Below are 25,900 nucleotides of genomic sequence, written 5' to 3'. Positions count from 1 at the left end.
CAGCTTTAGTTTATTACATGTGTCTTTAGTTTATTGCATATGTGTGTGTGTAAGATGTATATAAAACATTTAACTGTTATTACAAAAAGATTAACAGAAAACATATCATTTGTACATGGTATCACGAGCCCAAAAACTCCAACGAGCAATTTTTTTTTCTGATCCATCTCCTCCCTGTCTTCATCCATGGCCACTGACGCCACTACAACCAACCCTCTACCAGACCTCAACTCCACTACTCCCACCTTGATCACCATAAACGCTACAGCTCAATTACCTGTGAAACTCACACCCACCAATTACCCATCCTGGCGTGCTCAGTTCAACGCCCTTCTTTATGGCTATGATCTCATGGGTTATGTGGATGGTTCTCATCTCTGCCCATCAACCACTCAAACCGCGCTTCGCACCTTTTGGATTCGGCAAGATCAACTCCTCCTTCATGCGATTCTTGCTTCTGTCTCCCCGCAGGTCATCTCCCTTATTGCCTCTGCCAAGACATCCAAGGAAGCTTGGGACAAGCTTCTTCATCTCTTTGCTAGCAAAGCCCGTGCCCGCGTTCTTGGTCTCAAAGAACGCCTTACTCTCCTGCGTCGTGAGAACAAGCCTGTCTCTGAGTATCTACAAGAAGTCCGCATTATTGCAGACGAGCTTGCCATCATTGATGTCCCCCTCTCTGATGATGATCTCCTCCTCTACATTCTTAATGGTGTTGGCTCGGACTTCAAGGAAATTGCTGCGGTAGTTCGCTCCCGCGACACCTCAATCTCTTTTGAAAACTTGCATGACAAACTGGTTGAACATGAAGCTGCTCTCAAGCGTGATGATACCATTGTTCTACCCCCAGTGATCACTGCCAATGTCACTCAGACATCTCGCTTCCACACCTCAAATCGTGGCTTCCGCTCTCACAACTCCAACTCCAACCGTGGGTCCTTTCTCCCTCGCAATCATTCTCGTAGTTCCCTTGAGCACCCCCACACTTCTTCCACTGCCACCAATTCTCGTGGTTCCTACAAGTCCATCCAACAATCCTTCACCGACAATGGTCGCCGCTCTACCAACATGAACAACACAGGTTATCGTGGTTTCTGTCAATGGTGTGGCACTCAAGGTCATAGTGCCAAACGCTGCCCTCAACTCCAATCTGGACCTTCCAGTCCGCTCGTGGCCAATCCTACCACCCATGGCCGGTCCACCTCTTCTCCAACATGGTTACTTGATTCTGGTGCCTCTCACCATGTTACCTCTAATGTCAACACTCTCTCTGGTGCAGCCATATATGATGGTCCTGATGAAATAATTATTGGTAATGGTTCAGGTTTGGGTATCACACATGTCGGTTCAACCACTTTACCCTCCTCATCCTCCCAATCTTTCAGCTTATCAAACGTTCTATGTGTTCCTTCTATAAAAAAAGACATTATTTCTATCTCTAAATTTAATAAACAAAATAATACCTCTATTGAACTTTTTCCTGATTTCTTTCATGTCAAGGATCTGAGCACGGGGGCGGTTCTTCTTCGAGGCCCGAATAAGGATGATGTGTACGAGTGGTCTCCTAAATCATTTCATCAACCACAAGCTATGGTGGGTGTGGTGGTCTCTCCCAACCTCTGGCATCGTCGTCTTGGTCACCCCAGCCATCAAACTCTCCAACAAGTCCTTCGTATGTCTTCCATTAATGTGTCTTCCAAGCTGTTCAAGTCTGTTTGTCATTCATGTCTATGTAATAAAAGCCATCGTCTCCCGTTTGGAACTTCGTCTCTCACCAGTCATGGTGCATTAGACCTCGTTTATAGTGATGTTTGGGGCCCTGCTCCATACTCTTCAATTGATGGTTTTTCTTACTATGTTATCTTTGTTGATCACTTTACAAAATATATATGGCTCTACCCTCTCAAAAAGAAATCTGATGTGTTTTCCACTTTTGTCACCTTCAAAGCACTAGTTGAAAATTACTTCAAAAGAAAAATCACTAGGTTATACACTGATGGTGGGGGCGAATTTATCAAACTCCAACATTTTCTCTCATCCAATGGTATCACCCATCTTCTTACACCACCTCACACTCCTCAACACAATGGAGTCGCCGAACGACGACATCGTCATATTGTTGAAACTGGTCTCACACTTCTTCATCAAGCTTCTTTACCTCTCACCTATTGGTCTTATGCCTTTAAAACAGCTACCTATCTTATCAACCGTATGCCCACTCCGATTCTTAATAATCTCTCCCCATTCACTCAACTATTTGATGAACAACCCAACTACTCCCGTCTTCGTACATTTGGGTGCTTGTGTTTTCCTTGGTTACGTCCTTACAATTCCAATAAATTACTCCCTCGTTCCCGCCCATGTCTCTTCCTTGGTTACTCATCTAATCAAAGTGCGTTTCAGTGTCTTGATCTTTCCTCCCACAAAATTTTTATCTCTCGGCATGTCCAATTCGATGAGTCCACTTTTTCTCTTGCTAACCTCCCTTCCTCCACTCCCCATGTCACGGTTGATAACTCTCACACTTGGGTCTCTTCTCTTTCTCCAGTTACTCATGTTCCTGTCCACTTACCCACCAGGCCTGTTGAGTCGGTTGTTTCCTCTTCGCTGCCACCACACGTCACATCATCATCATCATCCTCAGAATCTGCCCCTGTCTCAGAACCGTCACCATCCGCTGCCCCGATCCCTATTGCTGATGCTATCCCTTCTCTCTTACCGTCACCCAATCGCCAAGCATTGGTCCCTACCTCTACCGCACCTATATTCACCCCACCATATTCTCCAACCCAAACTGATCACGTCCAGCCACCTCCCCCCAACAACTCCGTTCGTACATACACTAGAAACCCTCATAGGACTGTTGTCACCTTTCCATCCTCTAACCCAACCTCCCTCAACCCCCCCCCCGTACCTCCTATGCTCCCCAATCATTCCATGATCACCCGTGCCAAAGCCGGTATACACAAACCCAATCCTCGGTATGCTATGACTGCTACTAAACATCCCATTCTCTCTTCAGTTGAACCGACATGTGTCTCTCAGGCTGTCAAGGATCCCCTGTGGCGACAAGCAATGTCCAATGAGTTCAATGCGTTAATTCGCAATGGTACATGGGAGCTCGTTCCTTCCCTTCCCTCTCAAAATCTTATTGGTTGTAAGTGGGTGTTTCGTATCAAACGGCATCCTGATGGCACTATTGACAGGTACAAGGCACGCTTAGTTGCCAAGGGTTTTCACCAACGTCCTGGTGTTGATTTTTCAGATACTTTCAGTCCGGTGATCAAACCTACTACCATACGCATTGTTTTGCATCTTGCCGTGACTCATAAGTGGCCAATTCGTCAGTTGGACGTCAACAATGCTTTCCTTCATGGCACACTCCGTGAAAATGTCTATATGGTCCAACCACCTGGTTTTGTTGACTCCAATCATCCATCTCATGTGTGTAAATTGAGGAAAGCCCTCTATGGCCTCAAACAGGCTCCCCGGGCATGGTACAAGGAATTACACTCATTTCTGCTCTCCCATGGCTTTGTCAATGCCATCTCTGATGCCTCACTCTTTCTCTTGAATAAAGGGACTGCTGTAATTTATTTTTTGGTTTATGTTGATGATCTTCTTATTACAGGAAACGATTTCTCACTTATAGCAAAGTTCATTCACCTGTTGGCAACTCGGTTCTCCGTCAAAGACCTGGGCTCCTTACATTACTTTCTTGGTGTTGAAGTCCTTCCCACAGCCACTGGCCTATTTCTCTCTCAGCACAAGTACATTCATGATCTTCTTGTCAATGCCAAGATGGATGGTGCAAAGGCTGTCAGTACACCTCTCTCCACCACTCACTCACTCATGCTCCATGATGGCTCCTCCCCAACGGATCCCACTCCCTACCGTCGTCTTGTTGGTGGACTTCAATACCTCAGTCTTACACGCCCTGACATCTCCTTCACAGTCAATAAGCTCTCTCAATTCATGCATTCTCCTTCCGAGACTCACTGGCAGGCACTCAAGCGTCTTCTCCGCTACTTGAAGGGTACCCTTTCCTTTGGCCTTCATCTTTGTCGTCGCCCCTCTCATCGTCTCTATGCCTTTTCCGATGCTGACTGGGCTGGTGATCGTGATGATCGCAAATCTACGACTGGCTATGTTGTCTATCTTGGTGGCAATCTCATCTCTTGGAGCTCCCGCAAGCAGCGGTCTGTCTCTCGCTCCTCTACCGAAGCCGAATATCGGGCCATTGCTGCCACCACTGCTGAACTTATATGGATTCAGTCCTTACTGCGTGAACTTGGCATTTCTCTCCCCACAACACCGGCTGTTTCTTGTGATAACATTGGAGCCATGTTCTATTGTGCTAATCCGGTTCTCCATTCCCGTATGAAGCATATCGATATTGATTTTCAGTTTGTACGGGATCGTGTCACTCGTGGTCTTCTTCAAGTCTCTCATGTCTCCACTACTGATCAGCTTGCAGACGCTCTAACCAAATCCTTGCCACGTCCACGTTTCCATCTCCTTCGTTCCAAGATCGGTGTCTCCGATGGTGCCACCGTCTTGCGGGGGCGTGTTAAGGAATCTGCTCCATCCTAACAGCAGACATGATCTGCTCCATCAACTGCTGCTCCATCAACTGCTGCTCCATCAACTGCACAACTGCAATATTCCTGACAGCAGACATCATGTGCTCTGCTGCTCCATCAACTGCACAACTGCAATATTCCTGACAGCAGACATGAACTGCTCTGACGTGTTGCAGCATGGGCAGCAAGCACGCCAGCTTTAGTTTATTACATGTGTCTTTAGTTTATTGCATATGTGTGTGTGTAAGATGTATATAAAACATTTAACTGTTATTACAAAAAGATTAACAGAAAACATATCATTTGTACAGCAATATGGCTTTTAACTACAAGGGTGCAAAGTGATCGTTCAAACTATGTTTATAAATAAAGAAATTCAAATAATAAGAGGAAACTCGGCAGTATACATATAAAAGAAATGGTGATATGTAATAAAAGGATTGAAGGTTTTTTGTTTTATGATAATAAAATCTGTATAGATTTCTGATGAATAATTTAGGAAACAGCCAGTACTTTGTTAAAAGTGGACCTTACTGCACTGACTATTCCACATCAAATTCACATCAATCCTCTGTAGGTAACAGCAGATTTGACACCTTTGAATGCAAGAAAAGTTGCTGTCAAATTCGATTACTTCAAAATTGCAGGTTTGGTAAGTGTTCTTGACGTTATTGGCCTCATGGAAAGGCCAGGCAAAACAATGATGCAGTATTGATTTAGTTTCCCTTAGCAAGTTTTATGTTTTTGAATTTCTAATTGTGCACTTCACCTAACATTAGATTGTTCATATAATAATGATATACAGATACCTATTAAGGCGCCTGATAGAGCTCGTGGTGAACTGGAAATTACATATTTGGATGAAGAGCTTCGGTGAGTGTATTTACTGTAATTTATTGGATGAAGAATTGAAATTGACTACATGGGATCATTACTTTTAGGTCTGAATATTAGAGTCGAACTGTGCTTTGAAAATTAGAATGAAAAAACTAATCTTGTTTATACTTTTCTCTCGGCTGAAGGAAATAAAGCATTTGTGTGGAGTATGCAAGAATGCATGCAATAGTTGAGATATACGTCCTCCATTTCTCACTTGTACTATGTCCATGGGCTAATATGAATATCCGATGCTTAGCTAATCTTCGATTATTACTGAGGTTGTATCGCAATTGAATGGAAAGTGATGACAATTATGTTTCTTATATATTGGCAGTGTCTCAAGGGGCGACAAAGGAAACTTGTTCATCTTGAAAATGGTTGATCCATCTTACCGAGTTCCTGTCTGATGTGCGAAATCACATTGCAGAATTAGTAACTCATCTGGCCATCACCCTTTCTTGTTCATGACAATGGACTAAAGCGTACAAGTTTTGCCAAGACTCGGTTCTGCTCCAAGCCTCCAAGTGCTCGTCATATACGTGTTTGTATAAAATGTTGTACATGTGACTGATGCATCGATCACTTCCTGCAATCTAGGCATTTCCCGACCCTTCCATGTTACTTTTTTTGTCGAAATATCATGTAAAATGCTTAGTTAAGAGTTATGACCATACATTTGAGTACTTTCAAAGGATCACCTTTTATCGGAAGTGAAGCATCGCCTGCATCCGTCAAGGTTGTAATGAAAAACATAAACGACTTCAAATGATTTTTACAAATTCAAATCAACGAAAAGCATATATAGACATTGCAAAGTTTAATTTATTTGTTCTCCTCTTCCCGTGTTCTGAGGTGAGAGAAGGGGGCCATATTTACATGGTGAAAAGATGTTACGTCGTTACTAAAAGGAGCCACATCTTGTCCTTTACTTTGCTCCCTAGTCCCTTCCTGCACTGAAGGCTGGTTCAAAGAAACATCATATGTTTGGCCTCACATTTTCTGAGCCACAAGATAAAATTCCTGGCCACCAGATTTCTCCTTATCCAAAAACTGAAAAATAAAATACCTACTTTAACAAAACAAAACAAAACAAAAACAAAAAAGAGTTGGAGCCCTCAACTTAAGTTCGAACTCCCATATATGCAATTCTAGGGTCACCAACTCTGCTTTGACATACCATTTGACCCAGAGGCCAAAAGTATGCTACCACCTCATGCAGTAGCGGGGTAGCATATTGCATGCGAAGGAGGATTAGTATGTCAACAATGTGCGGTGGGATACTTCTTATATTCAAAGAAAAAGAAGAAAAAAATATGTATCAGCAGAAATAAGCATTACCATCAATGATTCAATGGCTCTCTCTTCACTAAGTCATGCCACTCCACTGAAAACTCATGGATTCTTGTTCAAATACCCCTTTGATTCTTCACCTTCACTCATTGCTTCTTTCTCACCGAAACCAAACCCTACCAGTTCCTGCATAATACCAAGCCACAACAACTTGTTGGGCAAAATTATTCTTGATTCTTTGAAATGGAGGACCGGAGTTTCCTTCCTTTCAGGATTTCCTACGAAAGGTGAAGACATCAACAGCCTCAAGGAAGAGCTTTACAACACAATAGCTCCTCTTGATAGGGGTGCCGAAGCTACCCTGCAGGACCAAGAACGCGTAGAAGAGGTGAGGTACTATTTGAAATTTTCAATAGTGTTGCAGTCTTGCAGACGAGTGCGTAGCTAAGTTGGCTACGACAGTGTGCTCCCACTCGGCACCTGAAGTTTGAATCCCCAACCCCGTAGTTTAACTTTGATTAGAATATCGCTGCAATAGAACAGATTCATCCGTGTCCATTAACATTATGTGACCAAAACCAGAGAATTAAGTAGTTTCATTGTATCATATATGATGCTTTGGATTGGTAACGATTGATGTATTTATTCAGATTGCACGTAAGCTTGAGGCACTCAACGAAATAAAAGAACCTCTCAAGTCTAGTCTGTTAAATGGAAAATGGGAACTTATATATACAACATCTCAGTCAGTTCTGCAAACACAGGTAAGTATCTAAAGCATGTTACGGGTGATTTTTTTGTACTCTGCGGTTCGTTATTTTCGTTCCTACATCTCCTCTTCAGTCTCTTCATCATATGTTCTTAATTTCAGAGGCCGAAGTTCTTACGACCAAATGGAAAGATCTATCAGGCAATCAATGTGGATACACTAAGGGCTCAGAATATCGAAACTTGGCCCTTCTTTAACCAGGTGTTACTTCCCATTGTTTGCCTTTTCAATCTCTTTCTTAATTAACTTATTTGCCTAGCCATTTGATGCTTGGTAATGTGGATTCTAAGGGTGTAGAACGCGGCGAGTCAGTTGATCAATGCTCAAGTGTATTAGTATTCACTGAATTCTGCTAAAAAGTTTTTTTATTAATGTTAAACAAGTATACCTAGTGTTTATGTGGTGTCGAAAATCGTCTACTGAGGACATATTAAACATACTTATGTAATAGGATGTTAGTTGTTCAAATATCCATTGGTGTCAGAATTTGGGAGTTGAGTTGTAACTCTTTCGTTTTTAGTTTTTCATCTTCGTCGCAAATAAGAATCAAGAGAGTTTATACATAATCTTCGAAAACTCATTCCTTTCAATTGTTTAAGGGAGTTCGTACATGTCAGATAGCATCTAGAGTTTGGTCTGATGTATAAGGGAGTCTATTCATTCGTTCCAGATGCGACCGGAGATTCTAGATTACAACTCAGCCAATTTACAGTAGAGTTTTGTCTGATGCAGCATAAGCTTCGGTTCAAATAACAGAAAAAAAATTGATCAAAGGTTTGTTGATATGATATGACTCTTGCACCATCAGGTCCACTTACGAAATCAGTAAGAGTCGATGGAAACTGTTTGGTGTATCAGATTCAATCACTTTCTGCACATATATTGGTGGACATAATTGCAGTGTGTGAAATTACATCTCATGTACTTTTGTATTGTCAAAAATGTCGAAACTCGAAAGGCTCATTGACCAAGCTGTTTTCTTGTAAGCGTGCAGGTTACAGCCAATTTAGTCCCTTTAAACTCCAGAAGGGTGGCAGTTAAATTTGATTTCTTCCGGATTGCTAGTCTGGTAAGTAGAGGATACATGATATGATATTCACTATATCCTCACGCCCTTAATCGTATTGATTCCGGTGTGCACTCTATGCGATTAGACACCATCGCACCTTGCTGCAGGAATCATACATTGTTGTCAGGTAGAAGAAACAGACTTTATGCGCGCATATACGTATTTATTCCTGCCATTGTTTTCCAATGTTCTCACAGATACCTATAAAAAATCCTGGAAGCGGCCGCGGTCAGTTAGAAATTACATACTTGGATGAGGAGTTACGGTGAGTATCCTACGAACTTAATCTTTTGCAAGGGTTTGTAGTATGCAAAACCTGCAAAATGCAGAGGGACTTGGTTTTTGTGGCATCAAATGTGGAAAACTCTTGTGTCATAGTATTTCCTGATGTCGATTTTCGAGTACCAGTAACAGTTTTCTTCTAAAATTGCTCTCATAGCTTCATTAAGCTTAACGTTTGAATGACTAAATCTTTCTCAAGTTTTATGCTCCTCTCTCTCTCTAAAGGAGAGACTCTCATTCAACCGAGAGGTCAAAATGGCGGTACTCTAAGCCTATCTATTGCCCCGGTCATGTGTTTTAGCTTTTTCACGCATGACATCACGTGATTGGTTTGGAATAACCATTAGTTTAGTGTCCCGAGTTGTGTTTAAGTTTTTTTCCTCAAAATTCTTTATATTACTAGCATATTTTTTTTCTAACGTTTCATGGTGTGCTTCTAGTGAGTTATTTGTTTTCCTTTCTTTTTGCACGACAGAATATCAAGAGGCGATAGAGGGAACTTGTTCATATTGAAGATGGTTGATCCAACCTATAGGGTCCCTCTATGATGTAGCATCTATAACAAAAACAATTGAATCACCATTGAGCCTAAAGCCTAAAGGAGTTTAGTGCGTGGACAAAGTGATGTTTCAAATGACTCTAACCTATGAAGAGCGGGATTCAAACTTGAGTGTATGGCATGCACAAATACTATAACGAATAGAGGGATTCGAACTTAAGTGTATGATGGGCACACTATGTCAGACTTGGATGTTCCAATCGTTAATATACAAGAGTTGTAAAATCTTCCTTGATTATTATTCTTGTTTATCAAGTTTGGCGTTGGCCTAAATTTACACCTTAATTAGGGTAAATTCAATATAAATTCAATTTTGTGAGCTATTATTAGATACATTTCACTTTTCTAGAATAGGTCCAATCGAATTCAAGCATATCACCTCTCTTAGTCTTAATCTACAACCACAACAAGAAGCTCCAAAGTAATCTCAAGCTTTTAGAGTTCACAAGGTTCAATAGATTTTCATCCATTGGTTTCACTTTGCAACGTCCAAGGTCATGCCAAGAATCACATTCTCAAGCTCAAAGACCTCCTAAATTTTCAAAGAGTAAGTGTTCAAAAGAAAAGGGATCGGAAAAAGGGTTAAACAATTCAATAAGTCATTTTGATGGTGAACTATGTTTGACTTTAATTTTAGTATGACACACTTAACTTATTCAATTGAATTGTATTAATGACATAAAGCATTTAGTTTGCAAAGATTGGAGAGAAAATGCGGGTGCATTAGATGCTTCATTTGTTTATGTTTGCTTCTTGGTCATATTCATCCACCATTTAAACATGTTTTCATTCTTTTGACTAAAATCTTCTTCGTTCTTTACTTCTGATTGGATGTAACTATTAAGATTTTGAATTGTTGAGTTTGTATGAATGTTGAATACTTTTATTAATCTCAACTTTTTTACGGGCCTACAAGTGAGGCACAAACCAAAATCCAAACCGTTTAAAACCAAATGATTTAGTTTCATTTAGGGGTGGGTTAGAAAAACTGAAAACCAGGACCGAAAACCGAATCGAGGTTGAAAAAACCGAATTGAATCTGTTAAATTGAACCGAACCGAACCAAATTTGGTTGGGTCGGTTTTGGTTTCTTAGGTTCGGAAACCGAACTTCTTCAAAACAACGTCGTTTTGTAATAATTTTATTAATTAATAATCCTATTCTAGAAACGGCATCGTTCTACCCTTAAGCTTTGGTAACTCTGCGAGGAAGATGAAATTCATTTAAACCCCTAATTCTCGTTCGGCATACATATCCAGAAACAATAATAGCCCTACGCGTATTCCTCTCTCCCATTTTCCCAGTTCGCGCAGCCTGAGCCTCCTCTCTCTCTCTCTTTCTCGGTCTTCAATCACTCTCTCAAACTCTCCGTCTCTCATTCCCAGCAGCGACCCGCGACCCGCGACCCTTCTCACTCTCAATCTCTCGCACCTCGCCGTCAACTTCTTCTTGCCGTTTCAAGTCCCGACAGCAAAGGGTTAGTCTCACAATCTCACTTCTCTGTGTTTAATTTTCTGTTCAAATCGGACAAATAGTGGCCTTTACTGATTTTCAATTATTAATTTTCATTTTCTGTCGATAAACTTATACAAAAGACGCCATAGCTGTAGAAAGGAAAAAAAAATTGAAATTTGAACCTTTGTCGTTAGACGCTGGCTCTTGATACCATGAAAGACAGTAGAATATGGTTTGTAATCTCAACTCAATTAATATTTTCAAATTCTGTGGGCAAAAAAGGGGGTTATTTATATTTCGCATTTGGCCATCTGGGTCAGTTCAAGATTTGAAATGTATGGTTGTTTTTGTGTGCAATGTGCATATTTTTTAGAGTTTAAGAATGGTAAAAACACACTAATTTACTATTCTTTTAGTTTGTTAAAACAAAATTTCAGACTTTGACTTATTTGAATTTTGAAGGGGTTTACTGCAAACTGCAAAGCAAATGGTGAGGTATTATATGAGTTGTCTGCCTGTTAGATATGTTAAACCAGAGTGCCCTCGTTTCTTCGAGTCAGATTTTGTGAGGGGGTTTTAGTGTTCAGTGGATTTTACATATCATTTGATATATGTTTGATTTCATTTGGTTCAAGCGTAGTCTTGTCGATATTCTTAAAAAGTTATAACAATGATCATTTGAATACAGAAAACATATATACAATCAGAACTAGACTAGAACTAGGAGTAGAACTTGGACTTGGATTAATCTTCAGTATTAGGCGTGTCTATATTGGAGTGTGATTGTTCTGCACCAATTGGAATCAGAGTTGGTTTACCACGGTATACACCTGAAGTGGACCATTGGAGTCTTGCTGTAAAAGATGGGAAAGTATTAGAAAAGGAATGGGGGTCTGAAATTCCTATTCCCCGGGGAGGACCTCATAGGTCTGTTATGTCTTATTCTTACTGCATTTTTGTATCATTGGTTTGGTATGGTCTTATAACAATTCAAGATTCATACCAGTTTATCTTCAGAGCGAGAGAGTTAGAGGCAGAGGGAGAGAGTGAAAACTGAACGAAGCGTAAGGACCAAAAGCAAACAAGAAATGATGTTGACTGTGGAAGGAGTGACTGTAAAACTGCCATACTATTCATTCCCAATCCTACGAAGCCCTGTTCGCCGTGCCACTGTGAACTCGCGACCCTTTTCCGTATCTGCTTCGACTCTCAAAGACCACTCGGAGACCCCTTCTGCTCCGCCCACATCCATTTCGCTTGGTCACTTGACCCGACCTGATTTTCCCATCCTCCATCAGGTTTGTCTCCACAAATATAGAGATGTTGATATATAATGTGTTACTTATTTGTACTTACCAAATGGGCATGACAGGAAGTAAATGGATCTAGGCTTGTTTACTTGGACAATGGTGCAACTTCCCAGAAGCCTACTGCAGTGTTAAAAGCTTTGCAGACTTACTATGAATGCCACAATTCAAACGTGCATCGTGGGATCCATTACTTAAGGTACAGAATAGTCACTAACATAAATAACTAATTAGTTTGAATAGGTTTTAGATTTAGATTTGTATATTAACTAACTCACTGTTAAATATTTAAGTTGGAGTTAGGTTCATCTTGCCTTCTATTGCTTACGGTTTCTTCATGTTGTCAACTTAGTGCAAAGGCAACAGAAGAATATGAACTGGCGAGAAAGAAAGTTTCCAACTTTATCAATGCATCAGACTCCCGAGAAATTGTTTTTACTAGGAATGCTACCGAAGCTATCAATCTGGTTGCTTACTCATGGGGGCTCCAAAACATAAAAGCAAATGATGAGGTAGATAGAATTTCAGTGTATTATTTCCATTGTGTCCTTTATTTTATTTTTGTAAATTACTTTACAACACGTTCATAAAGGAATACACAATTGTGGCACTATTGTTCTTTTCTATTATTATTATTTATTTTATTTCTATAGTTACATGTTCTTTGGTGATGGTTTTCTTATTTTATATTCGAGTTTGGGAATTAACATCTCTGCTTACCTCCATGATCTCATCTTGTACCAGTACTTGTTTCAAATAGCTTTACATGATCTATTCACCACATTATTCTGTAGATTGTTTGTGAATGGACTCTTAAGTGCAAGTACCATTGATCTCGTGCTTAATAAAATCTCTTTTCAGATCATACTTACAGTTGCTGAACATCATAGTGCAATCGTTCCTTGGCAACTTGTAGCTCAAAAGACTGGTGCAGTCTTGAAATATGTGGAATTAAATGAGCATGAAGTCCCTGATGTGGACAAGTTAAAAGATATGCTTTCAAGGAAGACAAAGCTCGTAGTTGTTCATCATGTCTCAAACGTGCTTGGTATGTTTCTCATCAGTTGTTTTCTTTCCTTCTTTATATATTATGCTCATAGTTATTTTGTATAGTGAAGCTAAACTGGAAAACAAAGGTTGCATGCAATGTCTTTCTTAATGACATTAGCGTTAGAATACTTTGATTAATTAGTAAAGCTGTTGTGGTCCAATTGATTACTGAAGCTATTCTGATTCAACTGATAAAGAAAGAGTTTATGTGTTCCATGTTCAGTTATTACGTATTCCAGAAAAACCCATCCTGTTATTCTAGTGTTATCCATTTGTACTGGCACTTTCACTAGTAAGGAGGATATGGTTAAACGTATAGATGTCTGATTGGGTTACTCAATTCTGAACACATATCAGTAGGTGTTTTACTGGTGATGTCAACTACCTCTCGTCATATTTATGTGCTCGAAATCTGGTGTCTAACGGTTATAGATGTATTGTTGCTTTGGTTTTGACCCGAACATCTAAACTGGATAAGCACTGTTTTGTGCAACGGACCATCATGGGTCTACTACTAACTCCTATCCACGTCACTTGACCACCTAGGTCCAGTACCTCTGGTGAGGTTTGGTCAATGGATATATCCAGGTTTGCGTTGTATCTTAAAATGCCTCAGTGCTATTTGTATGGACCACCTTGTTTTAATGTTTAGATTATTATAACACTTCTCCAATATGGGATACACATACATGGCTTGTATGGAGCCACACAGCCCCAACACATTGCAAAGTAAAGTTTCTCTTGGGTGGTCCGTAGTGGAGAAGAAGTTTCTGATTCTATGGTTTGCTTTTCAACCTGTTTGTTCTAGTGTCCATAGCTTATGTTCCACAATCTCTAGAAGTAGTAGAGATTTGTAGTCCATACTAGATGACTCATGAGACGTTCATGTACGTTTGATTCCTGCCTGCTCATGCTTTGGTTATACCAACTTTATTCATGACACTTGTGCTTTAGTTTTATCAACTTGACACAGGCCACTGTTGTACGTTGTATCTTATCTGCTGGAGACTAATAAGTTTCATATAATCAAATAAACAATTTTTTTCTTTCTTTCTAATTATGTTTCAAATGCATCAAATTATTATTTGAGTAAACACTTTGTATTATAATAGATTATGGATTTTGTCTCAGAGAAAGCAAATAACAAATTGCGGGACCATATTGATGCGTTCATAATTTTTCTCATGCAGGTTCTGTTCTTCCTATCAAAGATATTGTGCTTTGTGCTCATGATGTTGGGGCAAAAGTGCTTGTAGATGCTTGTCAGAGTGTTCCACATATGGTGGTTGATGTCCAGAATCTGAACGCCGACTTTCTTGTTGCTTCTTCTCACAAGGTTAGGAGAGTTGCTTATGTACTGAAATCTACCCTTATTTGCAAGTGTATAAAGTAAATATTAAACATGCCTCAGATGTGTGGGCCTACAGGCGTCGGATTCCTATATGGAAAGAGTGATATCCTGTCTGCCATGCCTCCATTTTTAGGTAATTTTCTTATTTAAAGGTTAGTCTTCTGAATGTTATGTTTGGTTTGTATAACTATATCTACGAGGGCAATGGCTTATGTGTATTCTCACTATATTATTTTACTTCTTTTTCTAGGTGGTGGGGAAATGATCTCTGATGTATTTTATGATCATTCCACTTACCAAGAACCTCCATCTAGGTTCGTGAATTCGCCTACCTATTGAAAAGCTTTTTGTTTAAATTAAATGCAGTGATGAGAGCAGCTTTGTATACCATGTTGATGTTATTGTCCAAACTGTCTCCTGTTTAAGGTGTTATCTTGATAGTAATATTTGAATACGCCAAATCATGGTCGCAAGAATATCTAGACTGTAAATAACAAGTAGAATACTACAATTTGGTTATTATTAGCACTGATATATCTCATGAATTCATTTTCAAACTATATCAAGACTGTAAATAACTGTCTCCTGTTTAAGTTGTTATCTTGATAGTTGAATTTGAATACGCCAAATCATGGTCGCAAGAATATCAAGATTGTAAATAACAAGTTGAATGCTACAATTTGGTTATTATTAGTACTGATATATCTCATGAATTCATTTTCAAAATATATCTCAAATTGATAGCCCTTTTAATACCTATAGAAAATGTAGGAAACTAGGAATTACCTATATATGACAGAAGATGCTTGTGGAATTTGTACCGAAGTAGTAAAGTAGGTCTTATGTAGGTTTTTTCCGTGAAACATATTGGTCCTTATCCACATGAGTTATACAATAGTGGGCTACTTTCTGATGCCTTTTTGTAATTGTCCCTCATTAACCGAACTAGATTTGAGGCTGGAACACCAGCAATCGGGGAAGCAATTGGGTTAGGAGCTGCTATTGATTATTTGTCAGGACTTGGTATGCAAAGGATACATGATTATGAGGTAAGTTGGATTCTTCGGCCTTTTGAATTTCCTGTTCTATTCAACTGGTTTAGACTTTTCTGTTGTGTGGGCTTTTGTTTTGTTTTAGGTTGTAAGTACATATTAGAGAGAGAGTGGAAAATGTTTGTATTGCAAAGACATGGCTATTATATATAGGACCCTAAGACATAAATCTGCTCTGAAGTTAAGCCTTGTGTTATGCTAATCATACAAGAATTAAGCTGATCAGAAAATTGCAATCAACTTAAGTCTTGAGCTAATTACACATTTGGACAATTCAAGCTGGTGTTGGCATACAAAGGGGTTCTCTGTATGCTGAAACATCTCCCAGGAGAAACGAGCAAAAAGATTTATCTTTAAAAAAGTGCGAAAGAAAGGTTCCCAGAAGTAAGAAATGCAGGGACCACCAGGTGGCTTAAAAAACAGATGAAAGCTTCTTCCAAACAAAGGGTAACGAAAAAAAAGAAGTGAAAGTGAGCAGAAATGGAAGTAACTAAGACAAATAATAGTAAATTAGACTAGGATCTCTGGTCGAACCTTATTATGGTAAAAAATGTGACTTTATTTTCTTTTTGGTTGGTTCCCTCTTGAAATCTTAAATGCTTCGTTTAATGACTTGAATGCCGATTCTGAACGTTAGATTTTTCCTTTATGTAAATATCAGTAACGTCATTGTAATTGCCATGTTTCTCTTGTCTGTTTTCTTCTCGAACTTCGACATATATAACTTTTATGCTACATTTCTTTCGTCGTTATAGAAATTATGAAGTGGTGTAGTATCCACCAGTTTCGATAATAAGTGTCATTTTTACTATTTTCTGTACTTGTATGGGTGTATAGTTGGGGTGATTTTCAGTTGAAAAGTCTATAGATACCTTAAATATACCTTAAGAAGAAAAGAACCAGTGAGCTTCTTTAGAGACTGAAAGGTCGATGCCTGACGCACGACAATTATTTAGTGCTTAATTACTAAACCGCTCTTGTTTGCAATTTTCACAGATGGTTCTTGGTAAATATCTATACGAGAGCCTTCAATCTGTCCCCAATATTCGCATTTATGGTCCAGCCCCTTCAGAACACATCTTCCGGGCTGCCCTATGTTCTTTCAACGTTGAGAATATACACCCTACAGATCTGGCAACTTTTCTTGACCAACAGGTATGAAAACAAACCGTGCTTAGTTTCCCGTACTTTGTAATACAAGTGAGCTTCAACAAAATAGCTGATGCTAACTTATGTAATGCCAGCACGGAGTGGCTATCCGATCAGGTCACCATTGCGCCCAACCCCTTCATCGGCAGTTAGGAGTCAGCGCGAGTGCACGTGCAAGTCTTCACTTGTACAACACCGTAGAAGATGTCGATGACTTGATCCGGGCACTCAACGACACAGTCAGCTTCTTCAATTCTTTTAAGTAGAGCTTTGTACTCTTGCCAGCCTACTGTAAATTTTGTATCACCTATTTATTCTAATGTACTCTCTAAGCTTACAAGTTAAAGAGTACCGTTTGTGCAATTATTTGGTAAGACTTGAAAGGGATTCTTTCTTTGAATTCAATACTTGTATTCCCTTGATCAGCAGCATAAATCTGAAGGTAAGCTGAGAAAAATAGTTTTAATTCAATCCTGATTGTTCCGTACTATTGAGTTGTTTGGACTATCGAAGAAAAATTGCGATTGTGAGTATCGTTTGTTCGGTTACATGTAAAGACTTTAGAGGGATTCTTATTTTCGAATCAAACCAGGAATTTGTGTCCGCGTGTTGATGTGAGATTGAAAATTGTATGAAAAATTATGTTTGAAGGATACGAAAGATTGTGCTGCAACGTGCTAATATATCCTTCGCGTAATTTGCTCGAAGTAAAGGACATGAAAATCTCAGTCACAATGAAAGGGAAATAGTTGTGTAAAACAACCCTGGAAAAAGATACCAACTTTAGAATCAATTCAAGTATATTAGCAACGTGTGTGCGCTTAGCTTAACACAGGGAAACTAATCGAAAGCAAACCCGCAATTCTTCTAACTTTATTCTTTGGTTTAAAGAGAAGATCAAATGTTTTACATCCAAAATAGGCGTGGCCTCTCTATAGTTCTAATAAGTGTTTGACACATAAAATTTAGGCCAACCCCGCAAAGCCCTTCCCTTTATTTTGTAAAAAGAGCAAACTTTGAATCAAATGGCATTTCAAAACCCATGTTTGAACAAAGAGTTTTAATATGGAATAATTACTTTAAAGACATAAAAATTGTAACAATCCAACCCAACTCAGAATTCCAAGTCTCACAAAAAAAAAAAAAAAAAAAAAAAAAAAAAAGAGCCAAAGAAATACAGTGGGTTTTCATGAGAGAGAGAGAGAGAGACGAAATCTTTACCAACTAACAAATGAAGTAAATTATGTTATTTATATTTATGAGTTTTTAAGGCATTAAAAACTTATCTTTGAGTGTTATGTTCATGTGGCACTTGATGAGTCGGGAAGGTAAATTGGGGAAGGTAAACGAGTAAGGTTGCTAACCTTACCCAACTTGAGTTCCTAAACTAATACCATAACAATTAACGACCTAGTTTACGAAAAAGGTCACATGCTCCTCGTGAGGAGCACTAACTCAATTTTGGAGTAGTGCGTAAATGACTTGTAGTTTAGTTGGTTAAGAGTATTCGTTTTTGCATTTAAGATTCCGTCTTCAAATCCTCCTTTCTATAGTTTAATATAGATATTCTATCGCTTATAAAAAAAAATTTAGAGTATTTCTATTTAAATCAGACATTTATTCAAGTTAACCTAGCACTTTGCACTTAAATTCGAATCTTTCTTCTCATAATTTAGATAAAGAGGTATTTATTGATTTGCCCCCTGAATTTGTATGCAGCTGTCAATTAGGGTAATCGGCTAAAATTAAGGTAATCAGTTAAAATTAAAGTTTAGAAGGAGAATTGACAGCTCTATACAAATTTAAAGAACAAATCGACAAATATAGCTCTAGATAAAATTAATGAAAAATATCGTTGGTATCAAAACAAAATACAAAGTAAAAGACCAATATATGAATGTAGTAAGTGAATAACTACCAATGGACCACTGGCCCCGCCCAACCACATGCACCCAGTCGCCCAACCACATCGAGACGACCTACCTTGTGTTTTTTGTTCAGCAAATGCCACGTACTTGAAAAATATCGCAAGCATTCACAAATATTATAGCTTTTTGCAAGCATTGCCTCTGTTTGCGTTATATTATATAACTTGCACCACCACTTCCACATATAAAATCTAATATAATATTATTTTTTAGTAAATTAATATTTTTACATTAAGAGAATGGGACGTTTGGCTAATCCACATAATGAACAGCCTAATTTGATGTCAAATTAGTCATCCACAAGATTTGAACCTAAAACCTTTCACTTCCAAGTGGGAAAAATATTACTAGATCGTAGTACTAAATGGTAAAATCTAATATAATTTTATAACTTATAACTTCAATCTTTTGAAATAGAGATACCTTTAGTTATAAGGAATTTTAAATAAACATTCTTAGTACTATTCATTTTAACGAAAAAAAAATATTTTTACTAATTAATTATAATTATATGAAGTCAAAGTGTCACTTTTAGAAGTTTCCTAATTGTTAGTGTGATAAAATGTGATAAATTTACTAATTAATCATTTAAGCTTAAAATATCTAACTTCTAGAAACATCAGTTGGAGTTGCGTTTTAGGCGGTTCTCTTCTCTTCCGACTCCCTCTGGCGGCAAAATCCACGTATCAACACCAACGTGTTTCCAAACGACAAACCAACAAAACAATATAAAAATAGTTCAAAAGACAAAAGAAAAAGAGTGAAAATAGATCTTAGCTTTTATCTTCTTTTACAATTGCTATCAATATTACGTAGTATGGTTTGATATAAAGTAAAACTCGTTGAAAATGTTTTTAAAATGATTAAAGATGTTTTTTATGAAAATATTTTGAAACACATCGGGTGAATCCAAGTGGATTTTGATAAAAATATTTTAAATACTTCATGCAAGAATTACATATTTGATCATTCCTAAAGTATTTTTATAATCAAAATCAATGTTAACAAAAACGCTTTTAGAATAATTAAAGCATATGTGGCACCTCGTAATTTATAAATAAGTGATTAAAATTAAAAATAAAGATTTATTCGCGAAAATCAAATTTAAGAGTTATAATTATTTTTCTACTGAGTGCCACGTAATATTGATCGGGACTTTGATTTTTTTTGAATGGAAAAATTAAAATTTGTTGCCAGACAAAAAGAGACGTGAAAAAGATGAAGCTACAGCAGCTTTTCAACAGGAAACCAAGGGGAGCCTCTTGTTCTTCTTCCTCACCACTCATGGCTTCCTTCTCCTCTCTCCTCCACCCTCACCAACTCCACCTCCCCTTCTCCTCCCCCAACCCTAACCCTAATCTCCTCCACCGCTACCCCATTCCTCTTCGCCCCCTATCCCTAACCCACTCCGTCTCCCCTCACTCCACCCCCAACTCCGACACAAACGAAACCTCATCATCTTCCTCCTCCTCTTCCGCGCCTCCTCCTCCTCCTCCTACTCCTACCAAGAAGTCCTTCGCTGTCGCCACGGGGGAGCTCTTTCTGGGCTTGGCTTCTAGGATTATCAAGCGCCGGAATGGAGACCCAGACGGCAAGGCGGCGGCCTCGTCGGTCGCCATATTTGAGAGTTCCGGTAAGTACTTGGAAGAGAGAATTGGGAAGTTAATGGAGGATGATATTCAGCCGGAGGTTATTTGGGAGCAGCGCGTCAAGGATGTGGAGGCCGAGAAAGAGCGGCGCGTCGTTACTAGTCCCGGCTTTAGCTTCTCCGCCGCCGGACTTCTTTTTCCTTATCATTTAGGCGCCGCTAAGTTCCTTATTCAGAATGGTTATATCAAGGTATGTTCCTTATCAATTTTCTCTCATTTTCTTCAATAAATTTATGTTCTTTGTTTTCGATTTTGCGCATTTGTGTATCGGTAAAGCATTAGAAACTAACACTTAAATTAATACTTTCATCTCAAATTTTGGGTTACTGGTATCTTAGAAGAACAGTCATTATCTTTTATTCTGTGTCTGTAATCTGTATTCAGAAGTAGGATGTGTGTTGTTTGTGCAGGAAACTACACCATTAGCCGGTTCCTCAGCGGGCGCAATTGTCTGTGCTGTGGTTGCCTCTGGAGCCAGCATGGAAGAGGCTTTACTAGCAACCAAAATACTTGCTGAAGATTGCCGGAACAGAGGGACTGCTTTTCGACTTGGGGTATATTTTTATACTCTTGTTACTTGTACCGCAATCCGATGACTAGTACATTTGCTTCTCTTTTGAACTTGTGATACTTCATGATCAGTTTTTAAATGTAGATACACACCAAATTACAACCATTCATGCTTTTTTCTTCTATATTGTAATGTTGAACTCCTATTCTGTGCCATGAGGATCATCGTATCGGTACAGAAGATTTCTCTTGCAAAACAGTCTGTCATATTGGTTTTTCAGACTGCAAATCTGGACTATATGTGTGGCCCAAATTCATTGATGCATCACACTGGAACGCTACTCAGTACACCAATAGCTACAAATGTATATGAAAGTGGAATGCATGTTATCTGCTCACATTAGAGTTAGGAAATATGTGCATACTAGAATATATCTTAAAATTCTTTGAAAGGGGATTTGAGATTAAGATATTGTTCCTTCTCGGTAATGTAACACGTAATCTTGTATAATTTGTTCTTTAAGGTGTTGTGATACTCATATATGTCGCATACATGTAAACCAATACGGTATTTTCTACTAGCAATTCACTTAAAAGTTTAATTTATGATATACATTGATATCAATTCATTAACTCGAAGTTTGTTTTGGATTCACTTGAAGCTGTGAATTTGATTTTAGGTAGTGGTCTGTCGTAGGTTAATCTTTCAATCAATTTTGTTATCTGATTAAGTATATATTTGATGGACTTTAGTTTTACATTGATGCTACACATTTGTGCAACCTTTTTTTTTTAATATGATGTAAACCAAAATCTTTGTCTAAGAAAGAGCCCAAAGACTTTCACAGATATTTCCTTTACTCATCAAATCTTAGCCTTAAGGACAAGGACTTATATTAGAATTTTTTATTTATAAACATTTATGGGTTATTGCTTTATTTTACCTCATTCTGGTAGAATTTCATTGTTAGATTGCCTATGGGCATAGGTCTTGTAACTGGATCTCAGTTTTGGCATATTGATATTTCCCTTCTTCTCTCCAAGCCGCTCATTTATGTCTCTTCTGTGGGCTCTCTCATTTCCTCTTTGATACAATAGAAAAAATCTGACTACCTTGATTACCTTATGGTTTATTAATTAGCTCAATTCGCTTGTATTGCTGATTTTGTGTCTTGAAGTTCCTCTGAATAAACCTATGTAATGTGGACACTAGTACAATGTTTTCTTCTTCTTTGTAATTTTTATTTTAATATTATCCTGTTTCTTTCTCCTCTTTTATAGTTTTCCCTCTCCTGTGTCACTTAACTTATCCACTTTTTACTTGTGTAGGCTGTTCTTCGAGACGTTCTTCAAAAGTTTTTGCCTGACGATGCTCATATCAAGTCTAATGGGAGGGTTCGAGGTAAGTGGGTTTTTTACGCTCCCTACACAAAAAAGAATATTATATAGTTGAGAAATATCCTTCTTTATTTTTTCTTTCTAGAGTTTACTTAAGTTTGTCTAGGTCCACCTGCAATAAATATGGTTTGTAGAGTTGAGTTTACAAATTTTCGGTATAGGTATTTAGATATGCCTATTAATATCAAGATCTGTCAAATGTGACTATTTATTGGTGCTTATGATTGGGTAGGATTGCTTCCTGTAATCTATTTGATACCATCAATTCTGTGATGTTTTCATTGTAACCGAAGTAGGTATGGGTTTCATTCAAATTTAATTGGCCAACCACTTTTGAGGTGTTTGAACTGTGAATGACCTGTGCCTATTGGGCATATCACAAATGCAAATGGCTGCTGTCTCTCACTAAACCAAACATTAACAATTTAACAAAAACTGCGACAAATGAAAATATTATCTACAAAAGAAAATTTAAAGAAGCTGTTAACGGCACTTCAAACAAAAATATATGGGAGAGAAGATACACATTGGAGGAGTGCACGATGACCTTTTTGTAGTGTCTAAGAGCACCCAAATATAATTATTATATTCAACATGAAACTAGACAAAGCTCCTTGTTAACTAATTATTTTTCTTGCACTTTCACGGTCTTACCACCCCACCCTTCCCTTCCCAAAGACCTATTGCTGACTTGTGGCCCCAGAGTTTGTGTAGTGATTGCGGGATTAAAGAGTTTGAGAAGGGTATCCTGGGCATAGTGGCCTGTTAAAGGCAGAGCTTGGTATGAAATATGACATGTATTTGAGTTAATTTTCCCACTCGGTGAATATGTCTAAAATTACTGTATTTCATTCTGATGAAGTTTGTTGGCTTACCGCTATTCCTAAAAGCTCAAGTTGTTAGGATTACTGTATTTCATTCTTACAAAGTTGGTTATATTCTAACACTGTCCACACATGTGAACCTCTTAATGGGCCTAACAAGTGTAGTTGAACAAACGTTGAGAGGTTGCAATTATAGGAATCCATACCTGGGATCTCCTGCTTAGATAGTGTGACTTCTTTGTTTGTCTATAATCCTAACTCACATGTTTATGACTTCTGAGTTTCATGGCGTAACATGTAGGGACGATTTATTTCACCACTTTGGTTATTTCTGTTTAAACATATTTGTTTTCTTTTGCTCGTCTAAAATAAATTTGTATTATTCTTGTGTCTGCAACAAAACCCCAAGCTTATGGTATTTTTGATATTGTGCCACAGTTGCAGTAACACAGCTTCTCTGGAGACCGAGGGGTTTATTGGTGGATCAGTTTGACTCCAAGGAGGATCTCATTGATGCTGTTTTTACTTCTTCCTTTATTCCAGGGTGATTATTGTGTACCATTTTTGTCTTGCAGTTGATGCTGTGTTGATTAATATATGAAGCTTGAACTAAAAGTGTACTGCAGTACAGATATCTTGCTCCAAGACCAGCAACGATGTTCCGGAATCGGCTTTGCATTGATGGGGGCTTGACATTATTCATGCCACCAACGTCTGCAACACAAACGGTACCATCCTTAAATGATGAGACCTTATAATTGTTTGTTTCCTTTCATAATAATTCGGGGTATCGGTATTGTATAATCGCTGTAATTCCTAGATGAAACTTTTTTTGGTATGCTCCTGGTAATGGTATCTTTACAGGTACGAGTTTGTGCTTTCCCAGCCAGTCGATTAGGGTTTTTTGGAGAAATTGGGATCAGTCCAGACTGTAATCCTGATAATAGGGCTACCCCTCGACAGGTAAATTTGTACTTCTGCATTTGAACGATAACTCATCATTTAAGAATAAGATGACGAGCATCTGTTCCCAACTATTTCAGCTTTTCAATTGGGCACTTGAGCCAGCCGAGGATGATGTTCTTGACCGGCTCTTTGAGCTTGGATATAAAGATGCAGCGGTATGGGCTATGGAAAATCCCGTCGACCAAATAGTTAAAGATGACACTTCTTTAGCTGGCTTAGTTCAGTAAACCGGCGTAGAGACCCCCTACTTGCTGACCTTGAAGATGCATAACATTCTTGGTTAGTGTCAATTACTGAGAATCTTGTTATATCTTTTCACATACAGGTCGGACCGACTAGTTTTCGTATAGAATAGTACAGCCCTTGATAATTAAGGGGTGGAACCACATTATCTTTGATAAATGTAGCATTGTTGCAATTGTATAGCACGTCATAAAATGTATTGAAACACCGTACGAGTACGAGAAATGGAAAAAGAAAAGAGTAAGGTAACTGAAAACGGTTCACGAATCGATCTTTGGTTTCAAATTCAAGTTACTAAGAGAATGTAAATTTTCAGAAGCCCTGAACGTGATGCTAGCTACCTACTAATGACTCGTTCATGGACTTTACGATACTTGGAAGTGTTTTCTGAAAGAAGCACATAAAGCACTTCAAGTGCTTTCGATGCTGTGATTGCTAAAACGTTTTTTAGTTATTTGAAAATCGCTTTTAAACAAGTCCTATATCTGTAGAAGTAAAATGCAAGTGCTTCCTGCAGAAACTGATTCAACTTGCCTACAAATTGCCCTAAATCATAAAGAGGAGCTAGGGTTTAGGCAGCTGACCTAACCCTAATTAAACAATTACCTACCAATTTATTCTAGAACTAGCTTTTGATTTATTGAGTGCCTGTAAAGTATGTTCTAAAGCTCCTTTTCAAGACGTACATACCGTTGTTATACATGCATTATTAGTTAATGAATACAAATTTCCAAAGCCATAGCAATCTCGAGTTAATTGGTGGACATCCTCTCTGTTCAAATTTGTTTGAGAATAGGATCTCACATCGGTCCTTACGTGTTAATATCACCAAGACCTAGTTGTGATAAAAATAAAACCTAGTAATAGGTCGTTAAATTCGGATAATATCAGTTGTGCTGGTGGTAATGAAAAATATAAAGAAAAGTATTATTAGATATTTGATTTAGTTAAGGATTTGATTGCCTTGGATTTAATTTGGCGTAGGTTTTCCTTGTCTTGCCCTAATTTCATTAGCAGTGTTGTGTAAATCTGATGAGATTACTTGAAGAACAAGTTTCTGTCTCTATAAATAAAGACAAGAGCAATGAAAAATAACACTCACGAATTCCTCAATCCTTCTCTTCTCTCTCTCTCTTAAGTGACGTTGAACCCGATCAACCAAATACGATGGCGACTAAATTTGAAGGCACCGAGGGGTCTGATACAGTGAACCGGATTGCAGGTCGTGACGAAGAAGTTGCTCCTCCTGCTATGGAGGCAAAGGAGAAAAAGGCAGTAGGGGAGGTAGCAGAATTTCTGCTTCTATTGATGCTATGGAGAAGAAATGAAATAAAAATCTACCGACGTGAAAACCAGAGAAGAATCAAGGGATGACGAATATGTTGGAATTTATTTGTTTATTTAGGAAGAATTTTTGAGATTTGATTGTGTATTAGGGTATTTGAGATAAGGCTCATCGTACAGTCAGCCATACTTAGGGCTGGTTTGGTATTGCTGTACTTTGAAAAAAAACTGCTTCTGCTATGCTGTGAGAATAAGCAGCTGTGAAATAAAGCAGCAGAGTGTTTGGTAAACTTTTTTGTAAAAGTG

General features: G+C 38.4%; 4 protein-coding genes across 5 annotated transcripts in view; all 4 read left to right on the top strand.

The window, feature by feature from the left end:
• Window positions 1-6,261, top strand: part of LOC137711792 (probable plastid-lipid-associated protein 4, chloroplastic) — a 13,738-nt gene extending 7,477 nt beyond the window's left edge. Inside the window, exons 4-6 of the mRNA XM_068451007.1 lie at window positions 5,158-5,232; window positions 5,386-5,453; window positions 5,794-6,261. Of these exons, the coding sequence (XP_068307108.1) occupies window positions 5,158-5,232; window positions 5,386-5,453; window positions 5,794-5,866 (216 nt within the window). The 3' untranslated portion in view covers window positions 5,867-6,261. The remainder of the gene's footprint in view (window positions 1-5,157; window positions 5,233-5,385; window positions 5,454-5,793) is intronic.
• A 490-nt stretch (window positions 6,262-6,751) lies between these two features.
• LOC137711776 (probable plastid-lipid-associated protein 4, chloroplastic) lies at window positions 6,752-9,821 on the top strand. The gene is made up of 6 exons (XM_068451006.1): window positions 6,752-7,137; window positions 7,400-7,513; window positions 7,621-7,719; window positions 8,513-8,587; window positions 8,785-8,852; window positions 9,345-9,821. The coding sequence occupies exons 1-6, from the start codon at window positions 6,811-6,813 to the stop codon at window positions 9,415-9,417; spliced, it is 756 nt and encodes a 251-aa protein (XP_068307107.1). The 5' UTR covers window positions 6,752-6,810; the 3' UTR covers window positions 9,418-9,821.
• An 875-nt stretch (window positions 9,822-10,696) lies between these two features.
• Window positions 10,697-17,263, top strand: LOC137711685 (cysteine desulfurase 1, chloroplastic). 2 transcript variants are annotated; one of them, XM_068450957.1, is made up of 11 exons: window positions 10,697-10,905; window positions 11,901-12,181; window positions 12,256-12,389; window positions 12,543-12,702; window positions 13,052-13,238; window positions 14,431-14,576; window positions 14,652-14,724; window positions 14,842-14,905; window positions 15,541-15,640; window positions 16,640-16,798; window positions 16,888-17,263. In XM_068450957.1, exons 2-11 carry the CDS (start codon window positions 11,972-11,974, stop codon window positions 17,056-17,058), a joined length of 1,404 nt encoding a protein of 467 aa, XP_068307058.1. In that variant the 5' UTR covers window positions 10,697-10,905; window positions 11,901-11,971; the 3' UTR covers window positions 17,059-17,263. The 2 variants fall into 2 exon arrangements, with proteins under 2 accessions (XP_068307058.1, XP_068307052.1); XM_068450951.1 differs by having other exon boundaries at window positions 11,890-12,181.
• A 2,658-nt stretch (window positions 17,264-19,921) lies between these two features.
• LOC137738416 (uncharacterized) lies at window positions 19,922-24,577 on the top strand. The gene is made up of 7 exons (XM_068478056.1): window positions 19,922-20,559; window positions 20,780-20,923; window positions 22,209-22,281; window positions 23,540-23,645; window positions 23,733-23,829; window positions 23,966-24,064; window positions 24,145-24,577. The coding sequence occupies exons 1-7, from the start codon at window positions 19,939-19,941 to the stop codon at window positions 24,292-24,294; spliced, it is 1,290 nt and encodes a 429-aa protein (XP_068334157.1). The 5' UTR covers window positions 19,922-19,938; the 3' UTR covers window positions 24,295-24,577.
• Window positions 24,578-25,900: the final 1,323 nt, after the last annotated feature.

This window comes from Pyrus communis, chromosome 1 (genome assembly GCF_963583255.1).
Source record: "Pyrus communis chromosome 1, drPyrComm1.1, whole genome shotgun sequence".
In the NCBI taxonomy this organism is placed as follows: Eukaryota; Viridiplantae; Streptophyta; class Magnoliopsida; order Rosales; family Rosaceae; genus Pyrus; species Pyrus communis.
The sequence above is the reverse complement of the archived record's forward strand: the minus strand, read 5'-3'. Positions and strand labels throughout refer to the sequence as shown.